The following is a 24080-nucleotide window of genomic DNA, read 5'->3' on the forward strand; positions in this document are numbered from 1 at the left end:
TCGCTGAAATGGAACTTCAATGATGGGGAGTGGCTGGAGAGGGGCTTTGACCTGGTCTTGGGGTTTTTCCACTTTTTGGCATACCTCACAAGACCGGACATAGGTAGAAACATCCTTGCCCATTCCCCCCACTGGAATGACTTCCCCAAACAGTCTTTGGTCCTGTTCACTGCTGTTTATTTCTCTCTTCCCACCTCTGCTGAAGCAAACTCTTCTTGGCCCAGGAAGAAAAGTCTTAATCCTAACTCTATTGTTCCCTGAGCTAAGGTGGAGAATTGCCCTGCACAGAGAGAGATGAAGGTTAATTTTTTCCTCTTTCGGAGAGACCCAAGGCAAAGTCCCTGCACCACATTTCTAAAAACATCTGTTGAAACACAGCTGTCATATGCTCAGCTAGCTGCATGCTCTGGAAACATTTCTGAATACTAGACAGAAATAAATCCTTTCATGTTTTTAACAACTTTTTCTTCCCATGTTTGCTATTCACTAAAGTTATTGGGCCTAATTTTACACTTGGTTAGATGAGCAGCTCATAGACTCAGACTTTAAGGCCAGAAGGGACCGTCCTGATCCTCTAGTCTGACCTCCTGCACATCGCAGGCCACAGAATCTCACCCACCCATAACCTCTGGCTGAGTTACTTAAGTCCTCAAATCTTGATTTAACGGCTTCAGATTGCGGAGGATCACCATTTATTCATTCATACCAGCAAGTGACCATGCCCTATGCTGCAGAAGAAGGGAAAAAAAACAGTGTCTCTGCCAATCTGACCTGGTGGAAAATTCCTTCCTGATCCCAAATATGGCAAACAGTTAGACCCTGAGCATATGGGCAAGACTTACTAGCCAGACCATCTCTAGCTGTTGGAGATATTTGCTAATAATTGATGTGGATTGGCCATATGCCATTGTAGGCAATCTCATCATATAATCCCCTCTATAAATTTATCAAGCTCAGTCTTGAAGCCAGTTAGGTGTCTTCCCCCCCCCGTTCTCCCTTGGAAGGCTGTTCCAGAACTTCACTCCTCTGATGATTAGAAACCTTCATCTAATTTCAGGCCTAAACTTGTTGATGGCCAGTTTACATCCATTTGTTCTTGTGCCAACGTTGGTGCTTAATCTCTCCCTGCCTGGTTTTATCCCTCTGATATATTCATAGAGAGCAATCATAGCTCCCCTCAGCCTTCGTTTTGTTAAGCTAAACAACCCAAGCTCCTTAAGTCTCCTTTCGTCAAGTAGGTTCTCCATTCCATTCCTCTGATCATCCTAGTAGACCTTCTCTGCACTTGCTCCAGTTTGAATTAAACTTTCTTAAATAAGGGAGACCAGAGCTGTCCACAGTATTCCTGATGAGGTCCTACCAGTGCCTTGTACAAGAGTAGTAACGCTTCCCTCTCTAAAGGAAATAGCTCACCTAAGTCATCCTAGGATTGAATTGGCCTTTTTCACGACTGCGTCACATGGGTGGCTCATAGGCATCCTGTGATCAACCCATACAATCAGTTCTTTCTCTTCCTCTCTCATTTCCAACTGATGAGTCCCCACCTTATAGCAAAAATTCTTGCTATTAGTCCCCTAAATGCATGACCTGGCACTTTGCACTATTAAATTTCATCCCATTTCTATTGCTCCTGTTTTCAAGGTCATCTAAATCTTCCTGTATGATATTGCAGTCCTTCTCCATATTGACAGTACGTCACAACTTTGTTATTGACACATTTTTATTAAAGCACTTCCACTTTTTGTGCCAAGTTCAGTTTTGAAAATGTTAAATAAGATGGGTCCTAAGACTGATCCTTGAAGAACTCCACTAGTAACCTCTCTCAAGCCTGACAGTTCCCCTTTCTGCATAACTCTGTAGTCTCCCTTTTAACCAGTTCCTTATCTACCATTTGATTCTCATATTAATCCCCATTTTCTCCAGTTTAACTAATAATTTCCCATTTGAACTGTATTAAATGCTTTACTGAAATCCAGGGAGATTATATCTACTGCATTTCCTTTGTCTAGAAAATCAGTTCTCTTCTTAAAGAAAGAGATCAGGTTGGTCTGGCATGATCTACCTTTAGTAAACCCACATTGTATTTTATCCCAATTACCATTTCCTTCTATATCTTTAATTACTCCCTCTTTCAAAATTTGTTTTAAGACCTTGCATACAATTGAGGTCAAACTAACAGGTCTGTAGTTTCCCAGATTACCTTTTTTTCCTTTCTTAAATATAGGTACTATATTTACAATTCTCCAATCATAGTATATGACCCCCAAGTTTACAGAACCATTAAATTCTTGCTATTGGGCTTTAAAATTTTAAACATTTTTATATTCAATATACAATTTTATATTCTTGGATGGAGACCATCATGGGCCCCCAATTTGGCCCCATTAGGGTTTTTGAGTTTGGCTTCCACCTTAGATGTGGTAATTTCTACTTCCACATCCTTGTTCACTTAGATATCCTGCCACAGCCCCCAGGCTCCTCATTACCCTTATTAAAAACTGAGGCAAAGTATTCATTTAGGTGTTAGTCCATACCTAGATTATCTTTTTATTTTCCACTCCATCCTCAGTGCTTAGCAGTCTCCCTTCCTCTTTCCTTGTTTTCTTTTAATTTATATGGCTAAAGAATCTTTTGCTATTTGTTTTAATTTCCTCTGCAAGGTCCAACTCTTCTTGGCTTTTGGCAGTTCTCACTTTTTCTATACACTTTCTGACTGCCAAGAGGTAGCTTTCCTTGCTGATCCATCCTGTCCATTCCTTATAGGCTTTCTGCTTTCTCTTAATAACCTGCTTGAGATGCTTGTTCATTCTGTTTGGTCTGCAACCTTTCCCTACAATTTTCCCCCTTACTTGGAGTGCAGGTTGCAGATGGTTTCTGCAACTTTGACTTAAAGTAATTCCAAGCCTCATCCAGCTTCAGATCCTTGAGTTCTTCAGTCTAGTCCACTTCCTTAACTAATTCACTTACTTTTTAAAAGCGGTTCCTACTGTTCACATGGAGAATATAAAATATGGCGTGTGTACACTTCATATGGACAGGGGTGTCATTTTCCTGCATAACACTACACTAAGGAAAAATAATCTTTCAAAACACATGGCATGGGTTTCCTTTTACATTTAGGGAAAGCCCATTTCCCCTGTTCCCTTCCCCCTCAACCTGCTTCCTTGATGTCAGTTTCAGGTGGCTTGACAGTCCAATTTCCTTTTGTAATGTTATTTAAGCTTCAATTTGTCCCCAGACATTCTGCTATCTCCCTCTCTAGTTGCTAACCTCAGACTTATTTCTGGTTCACTGACCCACAAACCAATGTCTTCTCCCAGAGGCAGCACTCACTGAATACACTAGTTTGCTTTCGACAACAATAAGGGAGGAAATAAAAGAAGTCAAAAGAGCCAGGCTCTGTTCCTGGTTTATTTATAAACTTTCTGGTAATTAACTGTCAAAATTTTGACAAGGGTGTTTTATATGCAGCATCTGAAGGCTGTCTAACACAAGCCTTTTTGAGGGTAAATCTCCAATTACTAATGGTAGCAACACTGGGAATTTAAGGCTGCTTTTCAAGAGTGGCACTTGCCTCTTTCCAGTGGGGGGAAGGAGGCGGAGGTGGGCTAGACAGAAAACTGGGGGGGCTGCACCCTTCCTTGCCACCAGGCCCCACCCCATCCAGGGCCCCACCACGGATAATCCTCAGTTAAGTGCCGACCCTGCCTCCTCCACCCCCAAGGCCCTGCCCCCTGGCCAGATTGGAGGCTGGAAGCTGGAACCAGGCAGTGCAGGGTGACTTCTGCGCTGGCTGGTGCCATGGTATGTGTGGCTGTGGCGCTTTCCCATCTCCTGCTGCTGCTGCTTGGAGCCCTGCGGCTGTAGCTGCTCCTAAGCTCCCTGTTGTCCTTAGACTGCTTGCCCCTTGTAAGAGCCACCCGGTCAGGGGGACCCGACTCCAGGGCTGGCAGAGCCTGTGGGGAGCAGTGACAATGGAGGGTAGGGTTCAGGAGCCCGGGCTGCAGCAGGTCAGTCCAGGTCACTGTGGGGAACCCCGAACCCTCCACCCGCTCTGGACAGCGTGCCACGGCAGGTGGAGACACGGGCCAGGGGCTGCTCTCAGGCACCCCAGCCTCCTGCCCATTGCTTACTTCTGTGCTGCTGCTGGTGACAGCGCTGCCTTCAGAGCTGGGTGGCCACAGAGCAGTGGCTGCTGGCCGGGAGCCCAGCTATAAAGGCAGTGCCGCTGTGCTGCCAGCAGTGGCAGAGAAGTATCTGCATATGGTTTGACCTTTGCACTGGGAGGGATGGCTGGGGGGAAGGGGGTTAAGCCCCCACCACCACCCCCCCCATAGCACCACCCGTGCTGCTTTTGTTTTTACCAACCCGTTGTCCTGGTCATAGCAGATCTAGATGACACACCAGCAGCCACCAGAGGCCGTTCTCTGCTGGTACTCCAAGAGTGGAAGAGTTCTTAACATAAAACAAACAACTGCCCCACCCCACCGCCCAGAAATCAATGGGCGTTAGACACCTAAATACCTTTGAGGATCTGGCCCTAAGAGCTAGTTCCTCCACACTGAAAACAATCAGGATTTTGCCTTTATCTTGAACAGATGCAGGATTTGGCCCTAGCTTGGCACACAGGCTAGCGTTTTTCCATTATAAGACCAAATTGCAGTTTACTATTAGATATGCAAGTATGTACTATTTTGTAAAGACCAAACCAAACCAAAATCGAACTTTGCTAACATGGTATGTCTCATTTCCTCACTGGATACTATGCTTGTGCCATGTTTACTTATCAGAAATGGGTCCCTATTGCAAAATTTAAAACCAGATCTGATTGGGACCCCTCCCATCTGAGGAATGTTTGGATTCATGATTATTTTGGTGTGGCAGCTATAAAATTTTGGTATCAGAATACAAAAAAAGGCTGTGCCTTTCTCTTCATGCTCAGAACTTGAAAAGGCAGGAAAAAATAGCTCAAATTAAAAAAAAAAAAAAAAGTATGTATTTTTGAGCACAGAAAGCTCCAGTCCCCTAAAGGAGTTTGAGAAAGTTATGAATGACTGAAAGTGAGAAACATAATGATGTGGAAAAGGCATGTCCAAGTTGATAGTATAGTAGCTCCTAGTGTCCCTGCCCAAGATCAGGGCTCCCATTGTGCTAGGTGGCGCGCACACACACACACACAATAAAATAAGGTCCCTGCCCCAAAGAATGTACAATCTAAACAGATAAAAGAGACCAAGGAAATGTTCTATTTTAGAGATGAGGAACTGAGGCACAAAGAGGGTTAAATGCCTTGCTCAAGGTCACAGAGGAAGTATGTGGCAGAGACTTGAGAACTGATCCCAGAACTCCTCAGTTCAAGTCCAGTGCCTTAACCATCCTTCCTCCCACCTTAATGATCACTGCCACCAAACACAAATTTCCGATGTCTATTATCTGTTCCCCATGGGCAGAGCCTTGTGCCTAGGCAGAGCTTTATTGACTTCAATAAAAATTGTGTGTGGAAAGTCACTAGTGTTAGATTTTGTCTACTCAGTTTTTCCTGGAAGATTTTGGACTCTAGCCTGTAGAACTAGTAGAATTGCAAGGTTTTACGCAAGTAAAACGTTAATGAGAGAGGGAGTTATTTTTATTAAAAATGTGTTGTGGTTTGTTTGTTAACTTATTTAACTCTAATGCCCTACAAACAGTTGTGAGAAAAGTTCTTTTGTTAGAGATTCAGCACTTGTCTTTTCAATGTCAGGCTGTGATCTCTCAATCCAGGTGTCAGAGTCCACCAAAAGGAGTCCTGCAGCAAATTAGTGAAGACATGAGTTGACATTCCTAATGCTTCTTTGGTGTCACAGTGGTCCAAGGACCTTTTGATGCCAACTGGCAAAGGGCACAGGAGTACATAGGTGTACAGGCATCCCAGGGGTTCATCAAGAGGGGTCAGGTAAGGAAGCCAAATGACTGTGTCATGCTGGTCATCAATCACTGTGAGATGTATGTATGGAAAATCTGTGAGGAGTTATGTATAGATACTACAGATTATGTTCTCTAGGTCTGTAGCTAAAAGTGGGTCAGTCAAAGGTAGTATGTCTTTAGACAAACTTCTCCAAACTGGGGGAGGGGACACATCTCCAGAGCGGACCATTGTGTATTGTGTGTAATACAATAGAAGTCTATTAGCATACTAAGTCAAATGCTAATGAAGAGCTGTCTGAGACTTCAGAAGAAAATTGACAGGAAGAGGTAAAAAGCAGGAAGGGGGAAACCCTATTTTCAGGTGACCATCAAAGGTCTGTTCTGATACACGCAGAGAGACAGGGTGGCATCCTTCCAGCTGTGAAGACAAGCCGTCAGCAGTCTTGATCTCATGAAAGGGGGAGTGAGATCGGCCAACCTGGCTGAAAATGCTGGGCAAATGACTTGGGGTAAGCTGGCTTGTAGGAGACAGGTGAATGTCCTGTCAGTTAAGTTTAGGCTCTAGAAAGCATGTTGTGATTTTGTTTTCTTTGTAACAATTTGTGTCCCATATTCTTTCTTTCTATCACATGAATCTCCGTTCTTTGATGATAACCTTATTCTTGTATATGTATGCATATATCTCTCAGATTCACTAATCCCAAAGGAATAGTACACACCAGTTTGCAAGCTTCAACTCTCTGAATCACAGATGCTGTGTGTTCAATAGAGTGGCGATCCTGAGTTGAATCTTGCAAGCTGCTGTGTACTATTCCTTTGGAAGTAGCGAATCTGAGAGTGCTGTGAGTGTCCATTGGAACAGGGGCAGAGCACTCCAGTGGGATGCTCGGGGGACTCGGGGGATGGTGTGTGCCTATCATTAACCTGTACAGAGAGAGCGAGGTCTGCCAGAGGCTGGTAGAGTCAGAGAGCTGATCCACAGCAGGCACAGACAAGACTCCCTCATGCTAAGGGTCGGTGGTAGTGAGATGTCTAACATGCCTGGGTACCCGGGGAAGCATCACAACAGTTTTGAAGGTTTTACTGGAAGAAGATAACAAACCTCTCAGACTTTTTTTGTACATCTTAAAGAATAAAATAATATAAAAAAGGTACAAATCCCTAATTTCCTCTCCTCTTCATGTCATTTAAGCCTGCTTCAGTCCAGGATCTGTTTACCAACATTCATATCTTTAATATTACTGAACTCATTTTCTTCAAACATAACTTTTTTTTATCAAGTTACGAGGAATATCGGTGCAGTAGGTTGAAACTTCCAATAAACTGAAGCTGGCACAGCTTGATTTTTAGTATAGCTGGATTCATAAAGCTTCAGCTAAGGAATGCTGGCATGGGCGGCAGGTATAATAGGCCAAGGTAAGCTAAGCCTCTCTTAACCCAGGCCATGGCCCCGCCACTCTCTGCCCTGAGGCCCCGCCCTCTGTCCCCCTCTTCCCCGAAGCCGGCAGGGGCTCAGCTCGGGCTGGCAGCTTGAAGCTCAAAGCTTGGCTGGCCAGTGGCTCAGGGAAGGTGGGGCTGGCCTGGGGGTCAAGCCGGTGTCGTGCCAGCTGGCAGACAGGGGGCAGCCAGCTCAACTGGGGCGGGGTGGCTGGTGCTCCTGGCTGTTTGGCCAGGGTTCCTTCAGCCACGCAGGGGGCTAGCCTCCCTGAAGGGGACTTCACGCACTGCCCATGAATGCTGGCTTCAGAAGTCCCATACTAAAAAGAGGACTGAGTTCAGGAGATGTCAAGCCGAAAAGCTCTAGCTTCCCTAACTTGTAATTTGCTTGTTCTAAATCATTCAAATTTTCTTTCTTCCTTTGAAAACAAAAGGAGAAAAGCTTGTATCAAAACCTAGCATTGATGCAAAACTTGAGAGAAATCAAGCTTTCAAAAGTTAAGATTGACTGCATGGAATTAGAATCCAGATTGACAGAATTTTAACTTTGCCCTTTTGTTCAGATGGTCTGGGCTCCACTGGATCCTCATGTCAAGAGTCAGGTGAGATTAAGAGAAAGTGTGCATTACCAGGAAACTCAATGGAGGTGATAGGAAGAGGCACTCCTTTCTTTAAAGGGCAGAGAAGAAACGAGAGAGAATCTCTTCCCTCTCAACAAACAGAAGGGGAGTGCATGGGATATGACATGGGTTTCTGTTTTTCAGGGTTTATTTTTGATGGTTATTTTTAACAATTTTTCATTTCTGTGCACTTGTGCAAAAAATCAGAGGGGTTGGGGCTCTTTGTATAGACTGTAAAGAGTGGTGTAGACTGTAATAAGTAATCTCCTTGTAATGTTCCTTAGCGCACTTTAATGTAGTACTGTTTCAAACTGGTGTGCACCAGCAGGGTCTACACAGATCAATTAATGTGCAACATGTTAGTGCGCTTTAGAAATCACATCTCTGTAATCCACATTATTGCTCTTTGTAGACAAGGCCTGAGATACAAGTAACCATTCTTGTGTTTTCTGGATAAACACTGATTTTTTTTTTATGGGGGTGTTATTAGTGTTTATAGGTTAAAATCAAAAGCCCTAGATATGAATCTACCATGCTTTGATGGGCTTCCAGCTCTAGTGCTCTTCAGTGGCAGCTGTAAAGTCAGTTAAATTTGTGCTGAGGTGTCACACTGAACCAGAGGTGAAAGTAAGCCAGTACGGTCCGGTACAGCATACCGGTAAGAAAGTGGCCGCCCGTACCCTCAACCTGACTTGGTAGTGAACAGATTGCCTCTGCTCTTGCTGACCATCTTGTCATAGTTTGACATTTTAATGTAATGCTAATAGGCTTTTTCAGCACATCCCAATGACTAGCAGAAGCAGAAAACAAGGTATACAATCTTTGAATACCCCCCCCTCAAAAGAGAACAGTTTGGGGAACAAACATTGCAGCAGCTTCTCAAACAAGATTCAATGAGTGGACAGCACATGGGACAAGAGACATACTGATTTATCTGCTGAATTTGATTTTGAACACCATGCTGCAGTCACGTTAGCTCCATTGTCATAGCTTTGTCCCCTGCAATCAGCCATCTCTAGACTGTCTTTTTTGGCTTCTCTAAAATAATCTCTGTAATACCCTCCCCATTTTGGTGTGTGATGTGGCAAAGCTTCTCCCCATCTTTGAAGATACATTGTCACACCCATTCTCCTTTAAGAAGGTTTATTTTTTTGTTTTAACAAAAAAACAAACTGTCCCTGAGCCCATCCTTTGTCTTAGGGTTTCACAGCCTCCGCTCCCCAGGGATCTCTGGTGATCCTGCTTCTTGCAGTTGCCGAGTCCCAGCCAGCACTACTCCCTTTCTGGAACACAGGCATCAGAGCTGTGCTCCTGGGCACCAGGCCCCTTGCTTCAGATACCCACTACAGGAGTTAGTTCTATGCCTCTGTGTCTCCTCTCTTCAGACAGAATCTGCCCCAATCACTCCTCCCTTTGCTGCCCTCTGACAGGTCTTTTAGCCCCATATTTAGCCCTGCCTGCTTTAATTGGCTCAACTGCACAGGCCCTGACTTTCCAATGTGCCAGGGGGTGCTCGACCCCGGCTCTGCTCCAGGCAGGGCCAGATTAACCTTTTGTGGGCCCGGCACCAAAATATTTGTGGGCCCCCCCATAGGGGCAATGGAGCATGGTGCAGGAGAGTCGATCCCCAGAGCGAGGGGCCAGCCAGGGGCAATGGGGCATGGCAGGGCAGGGCAGCTCCGCTCCGCCCAGCCCAGTGTGAGGGCACTATTTATAAACCGGCAGTTACCAGACACACAATGGCCCACCAGGCTCTGTGCTGCCAGCATGCCCCTTCCCCTTGGGGGTGGGCCTATGTCATGCCACACAGCCCCCCTGCTCAACACCAGAACACCCCCCCGATTCCCTATGGCCAGAGCCCCCCCAAACCCTGCCACAAATGCACAGTGCCCTGCGCTCTGGAACTGCTCCCCATGAAGCCAGTCAGGACTCTGGGGCAGTCGCCTTCCGGTGAGCAGCCTGTCCGCAGGGCAAACAGCTCACACAGCTTCCACCTTCCTGGGTCTGACCTCGGAGCATTCCGCATCCTCTGCCCCTCCGTGTGCTTCCCACAGCGAGACCGCCCAGGCTGGGTCCTGGGGAAGCCAGAGGGTCCTGCACCCCAACTTCGCAGTCAGACGGGACTCTCAGCCAGCCAGTAAAACAGAGGTTTATTAGACGACAGGAACATGGTCTAAAACAGAGCTTGCAGGTGCAGAGAACAGGACCCCTCAGCTGGGTCCATTCTGGAGGGCAGTGAGCCAGACAACCACGTCTGCACTTCACTCCATGTCCTAGCCAGCCCCAAACTGAAACTCCCTCCAGCCCCTCCTCCTCTGGGCTTTGTTCCTTTCCCGGGCCAGGAGGTCACCTGATTCCTTTGTTCTCCAACCCTTTAGCTCCCACCTTGCAGGGGGGAAGGGTCCAGGCCATCAGTTGCCAGGAAACAGGGTGTCGGCCATTCTCTGTGTCCAGACCCCTGCACACACCTGCCCTCTAGGGCTCTGCAGTGATCATACACCCTTACCCCACCACCTAGATACTTAAGAACTGCATAGGGGAAACTGAGGCACCCCCACAATATTCGGAGGAAACATTAAGAACAGTCCCACTTCGTCACACCCCCCCATAGGGGCAATGGAGCATGGTGCAGGAGAGTCGATCCCCAGAGCGAGGGGCCAGCCAGGGGCAATGGGGCATGGCAGGGCAGGGCAGCTCCGCTCCGCCCAGCCCAGTGTGAGGGCACTATTTATAAACCGGCAGTTACCAGACACACAATGGCCCACCAGGCTCTGTGCTGCCAGCATGCCCCTTCCCCTTGGGGGTGGGCCTATGTCATGCCACACAGCCCCCCTGCTCAACACCAGAACACCCCCCCGATTCCCTATGGCTAGAGCCCCCCCAAACCCTGCCACAAATGCACAGCGCCCTGCAAACCACAACTGTCCAGCACCCCACACAGAACCCCCACTCCCTAGTGCCCCAACTCACAGAGATCTTCCCTGCCCCTTCACAGCTCAGCACCCACCCCAGCCCCTCCAGAGACCCACTTCCCTACACCCTGCCTCCCAGCCCCACGCACCAGCCCTGCTGGGAAGTAACTGTGTCTGCAAGCTGAGCTGCCATTGCAGCCTGGGCTGGTCCTGGGGTGGGGAATCGGCCAGGCCAGGGCCTGCCCCGCCCAGGCTCCCTCAGGACCCACTTGCTCGGAGGGGCCCAGCTAAGCCCCGCACACTGTCCCCCCCAAACTGGATGAGACTGGCCAGGCTTCTGCACCAGTCCCAGGCAGCTCAGCTCTGGGGAGACAGGTGGGGCCCCACAGATGGTGGGAAGCAGAGACTGCCTGGAGCTGGAGGTGCACTGGAGTTCGGCCAGGAGGCAGAGAAAAGCCGGCAGGTGGGGTCAGGGGGTGGAGAGGAGCCCTTGGTGGGCTGGCTGAGAGGAGCAAGTGGTAGGCAGGGTGGGTCTCAGGGCACAGTGCAAGCAGAGAAGGCTGGGGCCCCTTCTGAGCCTGGGCCTGGTGCCATTGTAAACCTGGCACTGACCCCACCCCCACTCTGCCCCTTCTCCTGCTCCGCCCCTTCACTCCACCTCTTCCCATGCCATTCCGCCTCCTCCATGAGTGTGCCATGCCCTCCCTCCTCCTCCCTTCCCCCCCCAGAACCTCCTGCATGCTGTGAAACAGCTGATCGTGGCGGGCTTGAGGCATGGGGAGAGAGGAAAGGGAGAAGTGCTGATCAGTGGGGCCTGCCGGCAGGTGGGAGGTGCTAGGGGAAAAGGGGAGCTGAAGGGGGGTTGCCGGTGGCTGCTCAGCACCCACCACTTGGCGCCTATGCTCAATTGGGCCTACCTGCTCTGACAAAGGGGAGCTGTGCCAGTGTGAATATCAATAAAATCTACAAAGCTCTCAAAAACCTTTCCATCTTTTGAAACCTCAATCATACTTTGACACCTGAGACATTTTGTTCCAGTCAAGAGAGGTCTGGAGTGCACTCAAACACAATGCAGAAATATTTAGCTTTCCTAACCTGGTCAAAAATAGTCCACTGTACTTTTCTTGTAATCCTACTGATAAATTCACTTTGAATTCAGGTTGATAAGTATGTCACCTTTATGGTATCAGCCCTAATAGCTTCCACATGATCTCACAACATAGTATCATACCTTGCAAGCAATTCAAGTAACCCCGCCCCCCGCAAAAAAAATCACCATTACAAGGGCTGTCTAGTTTCTTGTTTGAACCTCTCACTTAAGTATAGCAAAATATCCAGGAGATGATACAAAATATTGTACCACAGTATCTGACAGCAGGTTTGCATACCTTTGTCAATTGTAGAATCCTTTCCAGATGTTCTTCAAGTTCCATCCAGTAAGCAATTGCCTCCCCCATGTTCCTTCAAATGTTTGTGTTGCCATTCTTACTAGCTAAACTAGAAAAAGTTTGTGAACCCGGCATTATGACTTGCAAAGGAAGAGGAGGAATTTGGCTGGAAAAGCAAATAAGCAAAACAGAACCAAGAGGCAAACTGTTGATCCACATGGGTAGATCAACTCATGCTAGCTCATCTTGAGCTACTGCGCTAAAAATATCAATGTGGACATTGTGGCACTGGCTTGGACTACCTGCCCAAGTCCAGTACTGTCCAGCCCCCTTGGTCTGAGCTCAGGTGGCTAACCCAAGCCATCACTAGTGCTGCAATGTCCAGTGTTAGTTTCAGTCTGCTAGCTTGAGCTGAGCTAGTGTGAGTCTGCCTAGCTGTGCTTTGAATCACACCTTCCAACTGCAGTGTAGACAGACATATCTTAAAGGAGGCCTGACAATACCATTTGGAGCACTAAACAGGGCCATGAATACAACCAACATTGCTGGCATAACTCCCCATTAGGGAATTAAATTTACATTTACATTAGGGAGTAAATTTACATTGCAATTTACATTACATTAAATTTACATTACATTAGGGAGTAAATTTACATTGCTGGCATAACTCCCCATGAGGGAGTAAATTTACATTTACTTCAGTGTAAATTGTTATGATAGGAGAATCTCCCCCCCCCCCCCCGTGTATGTTTGCCCCTCCCCCCGGAGAATGTAGGCACTGTGTGTGAATATTTGTATTAAGCTGTATACTCTGTTGTAATTGACTCACTGTATATTATTTTACTAAAATACATTCTTTGTGTTTTTTAAACTTTGTATGTTCTCTGTGTTAAATATTTGCACAGTGCATACATGATCACACAAGAGTATACATGAATACTCATACAGTGTGTAGAGTAACACACAGAGAGTACAAAATTACACATTATATGTATGTATAGGTTAGCTCGGAGAATGTGTTGGTTTAAAGCAAAATGAGAATGTAGAGTAAAATAACAAACACAAATATTCACACAGTCCTTACTAATAAACAAATTAACCACAGAAAGGGTTGATTCTTCTCCTGGGTTACACCACCACCACTTGCTTTCCACTGTTTGTGTGTAAATCTATGCCCTGGATGGGTGACTTTATACGCTCTGTGTGCATATTAATATATACCCTGTGTTGTGATCATTTATGCACTGTGTGTGAATATTTACATTAATTTGGAGCTTCTATGTGTCTGTGCGCATATACATTCTGTCTATTGTGAATTCTGTGCATGGCTGTTTCAAGCAGAAAGGAAGGATGATGCAATGATTGGGGCACCAGTTTGGGATTCTTGGGTTCAATTCCCTGCTGTGCCACAGACTTCCTGTGTGACCTTGGGCAAGTCACTTAGTCTCCCTGTACCCCACTTCCCCATCTGTAAAGCAGGGGTAATAGTACTTACCTACCGCACAGGGATGTTGTAAGGATAAATACATTAACAAGATTGTGAGGTGCTCAAAAACTATGGTAATAGGTGCAAATAAGTACTTAAGCCAACTAAACACATCTGAGCCCCCTGCATATCCCCTCAATTGGGTTGCCCTGTATAATTATTTGTCCCACTCCCGCTTATAATTGAAATTGGATACTATTGTTTCATTTATTTTATAAAAGTACATACAACTTCTATTAATGAGGATAGGTTGACTGGGGGTACAAAGAAAGCTGACTGAGGTGGAGGGATTGGTTAGCTGTAAGGAATGAGAGGACATGAAAATAAAGAAGCAGTCACCTGCTGAAAGGACCCCACAGAAGATCCAAGTTGGGGACAGAAGAAGTGATAAGGAGAAGAAGGGGGCCCTGGAGGAAGACCTAGTCAGAGACAATATGAAGTTGCCCAAAGGGGGCTGATGGTCCTGCTCAGTGCAAGGGCCTGGACTTGATGACCTTTCAAGGTCCTTTTCAGCCCTACATTTCTATGATGAAGCCCTTAATTGAAAGTAGCATGAAGTGGCTAGGAGGGCAGGGGCTTAGATGAACCCACAGAAAGGAACACCATAAGTGGACAGGAGGATGACCTCAATTGGGGCAGCTGGTGAGGCAACTGGTAGCCAGCAGGGGAAGCATAGTTGGCCCCTCTCCTGCCCACCAACTCAAATGTAAAATATCTTCCTTCCCCACCACCACTTGCTGCCATATGTCTCATTCAGCTGTCAGGAGATTTCCTCAGTGCCATGCCAGATAGTTTTAATCTGCACAGGGCCAGAGCCTAGGAGGTAAGCAATCTTCAGCTCCATAATTTAAGGCACAGCCCAAGCTCAGTTTACCCACTCACTCCTTACATGATGCCTACAAGAGGAGTGAATAAGCCACCACACAACTCTAGCACACTGTCTGCCTGTGGGTGCCTCCTGCAGCCACAGGTTCTGCAGCCTCTCAGAACTGTCCCAGACTTCCCATGTTGATGTATGTGTTGATATGGACACACTATTGTTTTTCTACACTCCTTTGTGTCTGATATGTCTAGGTACTTATATGTTCCCCATTGTTGTAGCATCTGAGTGGCTCAGACTTATTAAAGAATGTATCTTCACAACACCTAAGAGACAGGGAAGTATTACCATCCCCATTTTACAATGGAGAACTGAGGTATAGGGAGATTAAGTACTTTGCCCAAGATTACACAGGGAGTCTGTGACAAAAGCAGGCGTTGTACTCAGAGCTCCTGTTCCTGAAACACAAGGCCTCTCTCACTGCAGGTTTATCACTTGTTTCCATGTGCTATATACTCAGTGCTGTGTTCCTTTGTTATACACTTTGTGTTGAAGTAGAGCACTACTCTCTCTGTGTTATGCATTGATTGCTGTGCACACAGTGTGTGTGTTGTGGTTAGCTTGCCTTTACAATGTTGCCAGCTCTGGTGATTTGATTGTCTCACATTGTTTTTTCTTCTTCAAATCCCTGCTATTGAAATGAAGAGACTGCATGATTATTATTTATTATTTGTATTATTGTAGCACCTACAAGCCACAATCATGGACCAGGACCCCAGCGTGCTGGGTGCTGTACAAATATAGAACAAAAAGACAGAGAATCTAAGCTCTCATTTCTTTTTAAATAAAAAGTTTCTAGCCCTCATGGTTGTGTAGAAAAGATGACCTAACTGCATCCTATAAGCTCAGAAACCAAAAGCAAAAGAACCCCTTCCAATTTATAATTAAAAACACCATGATTTTAAGCCAATCTCATGATTTTTGGTGGATTTACAATATTTGACTCATGGCTCTTGAATGATTGGAGATGGCAATACTGCTTATGTATGTGCGTGTGTTGTGCACGCTTCTATGTGTGTTACATACTGTGTGTGTGTGTTGTGAAGTGCTATGTTACACATTGTGTTGTGCACTCCTCTCTCTGGCTGTCATGTTATGTGTGTTCTGTGGTGGGCAGTGCTGTGTGAAACATTGCATGTTGTGCACTCCTCTCTGGCTGGTATTCAGTGTATATGTATGTGGTGTGTTACACACTGTGTTGTGCTCTCCTCAGTGAGTGTTATGCTGTATGTGTGTTGCTGGGTATTACATACAGTGCTGTGCTCTCCTCACTGGTAGTGGTGCTGCTATGTGTTACACACCGTGCTGTGCACTCCTTTCTGGCTGTTACACGGTGTGTATGTTTGTGTGTGTGTTACACATCGAGTCATGCTCTCCTCCCTGGCTGTTATGCAGTGTGTATGCTGTGTGTTACACACCAAGTTGTGCTCTCCTCCCTGGCTGTTACATGGTGTGTATGCGTGTGTTATGCGCTGTTGCTGCTGTGTGTTACACACCGAGTTGTGCTCTTCTCCCTGGCTGTCGCTCCGCGTGCTGTGCGCTCTCTCTCAGGCCTGGCTCGGACTCTTCCAGGCCGGGCCAGCAGCCTCCCGAGCAACTGCCAACCAGGGCGGGGGTTCCTGCGTCTCTCGGCGCTGGGGGTAGTTCTGCAGCCGCCGCCCCAACTTGCTCTAGTAACGGGCGGAGGGGGCGGGCTCGGCGGCTCCCCCACTGGCCCGGCCACTCCTGCTCCGCGCGTGAGTCAGGCATTTCCCGGGAACTCGCAGCAGCCGCGGCCGGGCGGGCTCGGACCCTGCGCCGCGGGCTCCATGGAGAAGGCGGCGGCGGCGCAGGGCGGCGGCAGTAGCAGCGGGGATGGTGGCGGCGGGAGCAACAGCAGCAGCCGGAGCAGCAGCCGCCCCACGTCGGCGGGCTCGTCTCCCTCCTCCCTGGGCCGCGGGCTGCCGGGCCGGCCAGCGGCGGGCAGGCTGGAAGGCGGCGGAGGAGGGAGCAGCAGCAGCCCGGGCTCGGCAGCCGCGAGCCCGGGAGGGAGCGGAGAGAGGCCGGCGCTCGGCAGCGGCCGCAGGAGGGAGCCGACGCTGGAGGGAGCGCTCAGCAAATACACCAACCTCCTCCAGGGCTGGCAGAGCAGGTAACCCCCGACCCCGAGGTGGGAGCTGCCCCCCCGCGTGGGCGCGCACAGCCGCGGGGCGCCCTCTCAGCCTGGGTACCCCGGCACTCTCTGAGGCGGGAGCCCCTTATCTGAGTCCTCCGCTGACCAGCCCCGTGAGACACCCTGTTTCCCGGCTCGCCCAGACCTCGGACGCGCCGGTCCCCCTGAGATGCCGCTCTGCGGAGCTGGCTGAGGGACCCTGGCCCGTTAGGCCGGTGGCGTGGTGTGTGTGTGTAGCCCAGCCTGGCACCATTCCGCTCAGCCACTGGCCACGGGCCTGATCCCTCTTTCATTCTTCTACGTGGGCGATGGGATCTCGTTAGTATTTCCATTGTCATTAGGGGAAGCCGAGTAGATCATGTGCCTGGGCTGGTATATCTTCATGGTGGCAGTTTTGCAAGTGAGGTCTGATAAGTAGCCTGGTGTTTGAACATATAATGTAAATATGTGTATGATGTGTGTGTGTGTGTTTAGGCAGTTAGAGGGATGGAAGAAATAACTTTCTGTGAATAGGTTTCAGAGTAGCAGCTAATGTGATATATGATATATGCTATCATGTGCCAGCAATGCCCCCCTGCCATGTTCATTGGCCAAACCAGACAGTCTCTACGTAAAACAATAAATGGACAAAAATCAGACGTCGGGAATTATAACATTCAAAAACCAGTCGGAGAACACTTCGATCTCTCTAGTTACTTGATTACAGACCTAAAAGTTGCAATTCTTCAACAAAAAATCTTCAAGAACAGACTCCAATGAGAGACTGCTGAATTGGAATTAATTTGCAAACTGGACACCATTACATTAGGCTTGAATAAAGACTGGGAGTGGATGTGTCATTACACAAAGTAATACTATTTCCCCATGTTTATTTTTTCCCCCCGACTGTTCGTCACATGTTCTTGTCAACTGCTGGAAATGGCCCACCTTGATTATCACTACACAAGGTTTTTTTTCTCTCCTGCTGGTAATAGTTCACCTTACCTGATCACTCTCCTTACAGTGTGTATGGTAACACCCATTGTTTCATGTTCTCTGTGTATATAAAATCTCCCTACTGTATTTTCCACTGCATGCATCTGATGAAGTGAGCTGTAGCTCACAAAAGCTTATGCTCACATAAATTAGTTAGTCTGTAAGGTGCCACAAGTACTCCTTTTCTTTCTGTGAATAGTGTGCTTGACATGTTTCTAGTTCATTCTCCCTCCCCCCAACCTTGTTCTGTAGAAAATAGATCTAAACTATATACTGTAATGTATTACTTTTGACTTCCTTATTCTGCAAAATTTTAAAAAAAATAACTATGGAATAAAATGTCTTGCTTCAGTTAAGAAACTAGCACTAAGAAGTACATAGACATGCATCTGAAGAAGTGGGTATTCACCCACGAAAGCTTATGCTCCAATATGTCTGTTAGTCTGTAAGGTGCCACAGGACTCTTTGCCACTTTCACAGATCCAGAATACGGTTACCCCTCTGATAATAGAAAAATAGTATTTTCTGTGGTGATCATTTTACTGGAGGGGGGAATGAGACAATTCATAAGAAGAAAAAAAGTTTTAATTTCATTACGTCCTGATTTGACAAGTCTAATTTATTTTCGTCATGGACACAGAGACCAAGGTCCTAATCCTGCAGTTCTTTGGGTATGAACAGACTGCTACTCAGGCAAGGAACTTCACTGATTGCAATGAGAATCTGCTCGGACCCAACACAGTACAGGATCAGGGCCTAAATTGTTATTACAACTGGGATTGTGGTATTAATAGTGCTGTACTGGAGTCTACTGTAATGGAATTGGGCAGAGAGGATTTATTATTATTCTTTCACTTCTGGTTAGCAAACTTCATCCCCTTTCCCTTTTATTTTAAATAACTAGATTTTTGTGCTTATGAAAGGTACTAGATTGGCAGTTGTGGAGAGTGAGGACCTCTACCTATAGAACAGGGTAAACTTCTACACGGGGCCTTTTCTGTATCAGGCAAAAAATTTCTACAGTTGCTGACATCAGCATGCCTAGCCAGTGGTAACAGCTGTGGAAGAAATAGTGCTGTTAATGTTCAGCAGACCGTGGTTTTTAACACTGTGTCATTTAGATATGCTGTAAACAGTGTTAAATGACACAGTAATAAAAATGCTAGTGTCCATGGGAGCATTATCACCGCTGGAGCTTCCAAAGTTGCTGTCGCTTATGGAGCTGAATCAGAAGTGGAAGTGGTGGAAAACTGCCCTCCTGCCCCCGCCAAACTGCTACTGTAGACCCAGTTATAGCATTCCTCATCCCCAAGCTGGAAGGTGTGCGTTGGTTCCTTTTTTACTATTGATTTGTTTAGGAAGTATTAACAGGTTTACAAATCCTTGCCGTGTAAATATCAGAAACAAACCAATAATCATTACAACAGCGAGCTTCTGTTTAGAGGGACAAATGGAAATATAGTAACCAGATCTCTCTTTTTTACAGGATATTAGCACACTACAGAGTGAGCATCATGTTGTTTCTTGTGATTTTATTAAATTGTGTGAAATTTTTGATTACACATATTTAACAGACAGGCATGTCTATCAAATGTTAATATTAAAAAAAAAAAATTGGACAAGTGCGCTGAGTTTTTTGCCCTTGAGTATTGAATAAAAGGTAACCAAAATGTCTAAGTATCTATTTGTCCTCTATTTTGCCAGGTACATAATTGGTGTGTTAATTTTTCCATAATAGCAACCTCCCAGATTATTATTATTATTTATTATTATTATTTTTTTAACCAGTTCCCTACAGTTAGACTATTTTTTCTTTTTCCTGTGAGATGCTATTAATAGCCGAACAGCTGCAGACAATTGAGCAATTAATTCCTTGTTTCCCTTTGTGTTATCATTTCCAGTAGGAAGCCCCCAGGAGGATTACCAGTGGATCATTTGGTAATATATATATCCAACAATTTGTGATATTTGGTTATGGATTGCATCCCAATACTCTATGATTAGCCATGTCCCCCATATATGCATAACATCTCCTCTTTCACCACAGTTTCTTCAACATTTATCACCATTCAATCTCTCTCTATTTTTTTTAATCTGACTAGTGTGAGACTGAAACAATATCTTACATAAATGTTCTTTTATTGTGCTGCAGACTGAGATTGCTGGCCCTCTTTTCTGGATCAAACCTCATTTCTCTTGGGTAATTTGTATATCCAGATCCTTTTCCAGGCATGTCACATATGGAGATTCTTTTGTTAGGAAAGTTGTCTGAAAAGGTTGATCTAAATTAGTTATATTTTTTTTTGTTTCCTAAATAACCAGATACCATCATTTCTATTAAAGTTAGCATTCTGTATAAAATATTTTTTCTAGAAACTTGAGAAACATAATGGCTAACTTGACAGTACTAGTACCACAGGAGAGTGGGGCAGTTAAAGTTAGATTTTTGTCTCTAAATGAGTTAGAAACATTTAAAGGTCTCTGGTTTGTGGTTTGGGTTAAGATCTGGATTGTTTGCAATGGGTTTCATTGGCAAAGGAAAAGAGCTTATCTTATCTCTAGTTCTATCCCAAGCCCACAGAGCAGCCTTTGGTAAAGGATATGTATAAATTTCTGGAGGGTATGACTTTGAAAATTAATCCCATGGTTACTTAGTGATATTTACATTGCCACAATGTTCTTGTTCAATAAAGACCCAGTGTTTGCCTGTGTTAGTGTTTCCCCAATCCACTACTGCTTTCTGGCTTGGTTCCCTTGTCATAACTGCCAACAAATATGCTACATGTAGTGTGTTTGTGTTGGGGACACCAATCCTGGAACAACTGGATTGGTTTAATCAACTCATTTGGTAGGCCACTGACCAGCCATCGGGTGGTAATAGCTCAGTTGCTACTGTCATACGTTGGATTTGGTCAGGACTCTTGGAGGTGAAAGGTCTGTCTTCTTACCTATCTCTTGAATTACGTAGTCCCCTACTTGGTGACAATCTTCCTCTTAAAAAAAAAAAAATCTTTTTGATAGCATAACTCTGAAAATTAAAGGCTACTTTTGTATCTGACCGATTTTTGCAAAAGTAATGAGTAATTTCTTAGATTTCAGTTGGGCAATGGGACGTATGTGGGTGGATCCTTGTCCAATTAAATGGAACTCTTCTTTGATCTAAGGGTCTGATGTCACAGATCTGATTGCAGAATAGAGACCTCTGATGGTAAATTTTTTGGGACATGGATTGCATCTTCATTGTGTTTGGACAGTGCCTAGCACAATCAGTTCCTGACTGGGTCTCTGGGCATTGTGGCAATTTAACAGTTAGATGGTAATTATAGGAGTCAATTTCCAAATGTACAAGACTTCCATTAACAAGAAACACAAAGACATAATTTTAATTTATAATGCTTACCTTCTCTGAAAACATCAGGAGAAACAATACAATTTAAAATATGCTTGTTTAAATAATTCTGTTTTAATAGATTAAATGACATTGCAAGTTGTAGCAGTCATGTTTCTTTTTTCATGCTGTGTTAGTACACTTTTTCAGTCGCTATGCTATGTTTATATTTTTGCTCAAGAAGTTTATATCATCAGTAGAGCTGTTCTGCTGAATTATAGTTGGGTTATTCGATCAGGGATCGCAAACTATACTGAATCTAAAAGGATTTGTTCGGGGTGGAGGATTTTCTAGAAATCAAAGTTTAAAATAAATACAATACCAACAAAAAGCAAAACTTATGAAGTAGCTCTTTTTATAACACCCCAAACTCAGTTTATAGTTCAGTATCAGGTAATTGTTTACATGTTTATTTGCCCTTTGAATATTTGTCATTTGGTCAGTACCATTTGTGGACTGGGGCCCTGGAGACAGAGTTTACCAAAACTGTTATTCACTTTAAAAAGTCTAATAAATGTAAAGGTACTTACTCCAAATCCTGTGATCAGATATCAGTAGCCTTTATGTCACTTGGCCTTATCCACTAACCTATATAATCCTAACACATTTAATGTTAAGGTCTACCGTATTATGCTCAAATTGAAAAGCCTCTAGAATGCCCAACACCTGCTTTTTGAATGCCAGGATTATCTTTTAAAATCTAAATGAAACAGGAATTCCTTTAGGAATGCAGTTACTGTGAATCACATTTTCACTGATATTTTCTTTACAGATATACCACAGGCATTGCTATTTTAAAAAGGTACCCAACACAATTTAGTGTTTGCTCTCTTTCATTTGGTGTACTACATATAGATTCATTTAAAAAAAATCTTAACTTGCATTAGCTGAAACAATGGCAGGTCTCAAGATGAATTGGTGGTCTTCGTGAAGTTACTTCATTTGGCATCCTGTTAAGTGAATCCTGTGAGAGTGTACTGACTTTTATTTAAAAAATGATTCTCTTCACTGCAGTCTAGTAGCCTCAGAAACAGCCTAATCTGAAAATGAGGAAGACTGTTGTTTAGTTTAAAACATGCAGAAGGAAAAGTCACTCTCAAACTATTTCTTTTTAAATATTGGAGCAAGTACTTAAACAATAAACAAGATAGGGATGGCTAAAAACTTGTTTTGTAATATCAGTAAAAATCCGAAACTACTCAACTGGATTCATTAAATCCCTCTAGGTCTATACTGGCAAGAATCCAGAGAGCAGAAGAGCCAGATTTGGCCTGAAGCATGGGCACCTTAACGTGATCACACACCTGTGGGTGTCATGAGATGCAAAGGCATCTAATTTTTCTGCTCTGTAATTGTGATAATTATATTCTCTGTAGTTGATGCACTGTCATAAAATATTTCTGGTTGGATTTACTTTTTAGGTGTGCATGGGAGAGTTTCAGTCCATATTTTAAACAAGAGCTTGTGGTTTACCATCCTGATTTTAAGTAGCTCAGTAAAAAATTCTAAACAAGTCCTGAAAATCCACCTGCTCAAGTCAAGTAGTAATCTTTCCATGCTAAGTGTAAATTCTAAGCTTTTTCTCTTTTTTTTTAAATGAAAATGTTTCTAACCTTTTAAATCTGGAAGGTTTTCTTTGCAAACATGAATAAATCCCTGATCCTTGCATGCTGTTGGCTGGGCAAAGATCATTATGAATGCAAAACTGACACAGAAACAGATGAATTCCGAGTTGTTGGATGTTATTACTTCTACTTTGTGTGGATGAGAGAGGATGTATTCAGTTCATTATTCTTCTGAATTCTCTTGGAGAAGACACTGATTAAATAAGTTCTCCCTCGTACTTTATTTTATAACTCAATAAATATTCTCTACATCACTTTTTTTCAGTGTATCCTTAGTTTTCTCTCCGAGAGCCATATCCTAACTGTCCTGTAACCCTTATTGTTTCTTGAACATGATCCTCCTCCTCCTGGGCATCATTGTTGAGTTAGATATGCTCATTCTTCAACAGAGGCGCAGTCTAGGCTGTACTTTATTTTTATTTGAGCTCATACTCCCCCTGCTGGAGTGCTACCACAGTCCTGTTCATTGCCTCTCGCTAGAAGAGCAGTTGCAGTCCGACTGCTCTCACCTCAGAAATCACGGGAAGTGTATTCCAGAAAAGAAACTAATTCTCTCAATCCCAAACAATTCTTATGTGACTGAAGAAAGAGCCACCATGTCCTTGCATTGTTCTTGTGATCTACCTCTTTTTCCCAGCTGTCGTGTAACTCTGACTGTACTTGCTGCTATGGCACCTCCTAAAAATGTCAGCAACCGTTTTCCGGGGTGTTTTGCAGAACAGTGTTGCTATAATTACTATTCATAGATATGGTGGGTGCTTTACAGACAAAAGAGAATAAGGTCCCTGTCTCAGCTTACAAGTAGACAAAGGATGGAAGATGTGAGCAAAGTTACACTTTATTTTTAGACTATTTTATGAACACTTAAATTAGGGTTTATAGATCTTTTTGGAAGAGCTCTATTTTGAGGAGGGACTTAAAGGAAGAAAGAGTAGAGGCATAATGGATTGCATTAGAAAAGAGGCTAAGGCCATCACATAGCATGGAAGATGGCATAGGAACCAGTAGAAGTTGGCATTTAAACAGAAGGGGTGAGAGAACGGAAGCAGGAGCTAGGAAGGCAAGAGCGTTGAGCTTGATGTCAGAAGCAGCTTCAGTGAAGGGGTTTGAAGATGAGATGGATGTGGCTGAGCAGAAGGCAAGATAAGTGACTTTAATGGGAGCATTTAGAATGGATCAGAAGGGTAAGTCTGGGATTCCATAAACAAGGAGGTTGCAATAGTTGAGAAGAAAATTAAGGCCTGTTTGAGGGTTTTGACAGTGGACCAGGCAGACTTTATGTAGATGTAGAGGAAAAACAGGATTTATCAACT

At 44.9% G+C, this 24080-nt stretch overlaps 1 protein-coding gene across 1 annotated transcript in view; it reads left to right on the top strand.

The window, feature by feature from the left end:
• Positions 1-16420: 16420 nt before the first annotated feature.
• OSBPL10 (oxysterol binding protein like 10) overlaps positions 16421-24080 on the top strand; it is a 179568-nt gene continuing 171908 nt past the window's right edge. The window contains exon 1 of the mRNA XM_074945619.1: positions 16421-16758. Coding sequence (XP_074801720.1) covers positions 16436-16758 — 323 coding nt within the window. The 5' untranslated portion in view covers positions 16421-16435. The remainder of the gene's footprint in view (positions 16759-24080) is intronic.

This window comes from Natator depressus, chromosome 2 (assembly GCF_965152275.1).
Source record: "Natator depressus isolate rNatDep1 chromosome 2, rNatDep2.hap1, whole genome shotgun sequence".
In the NCBI taxonomy this organism is placed as follows: Eukaryota; Metazoa; Chordata; order Testudines; family Cheloniidae; genus Natator; species Natator depressus.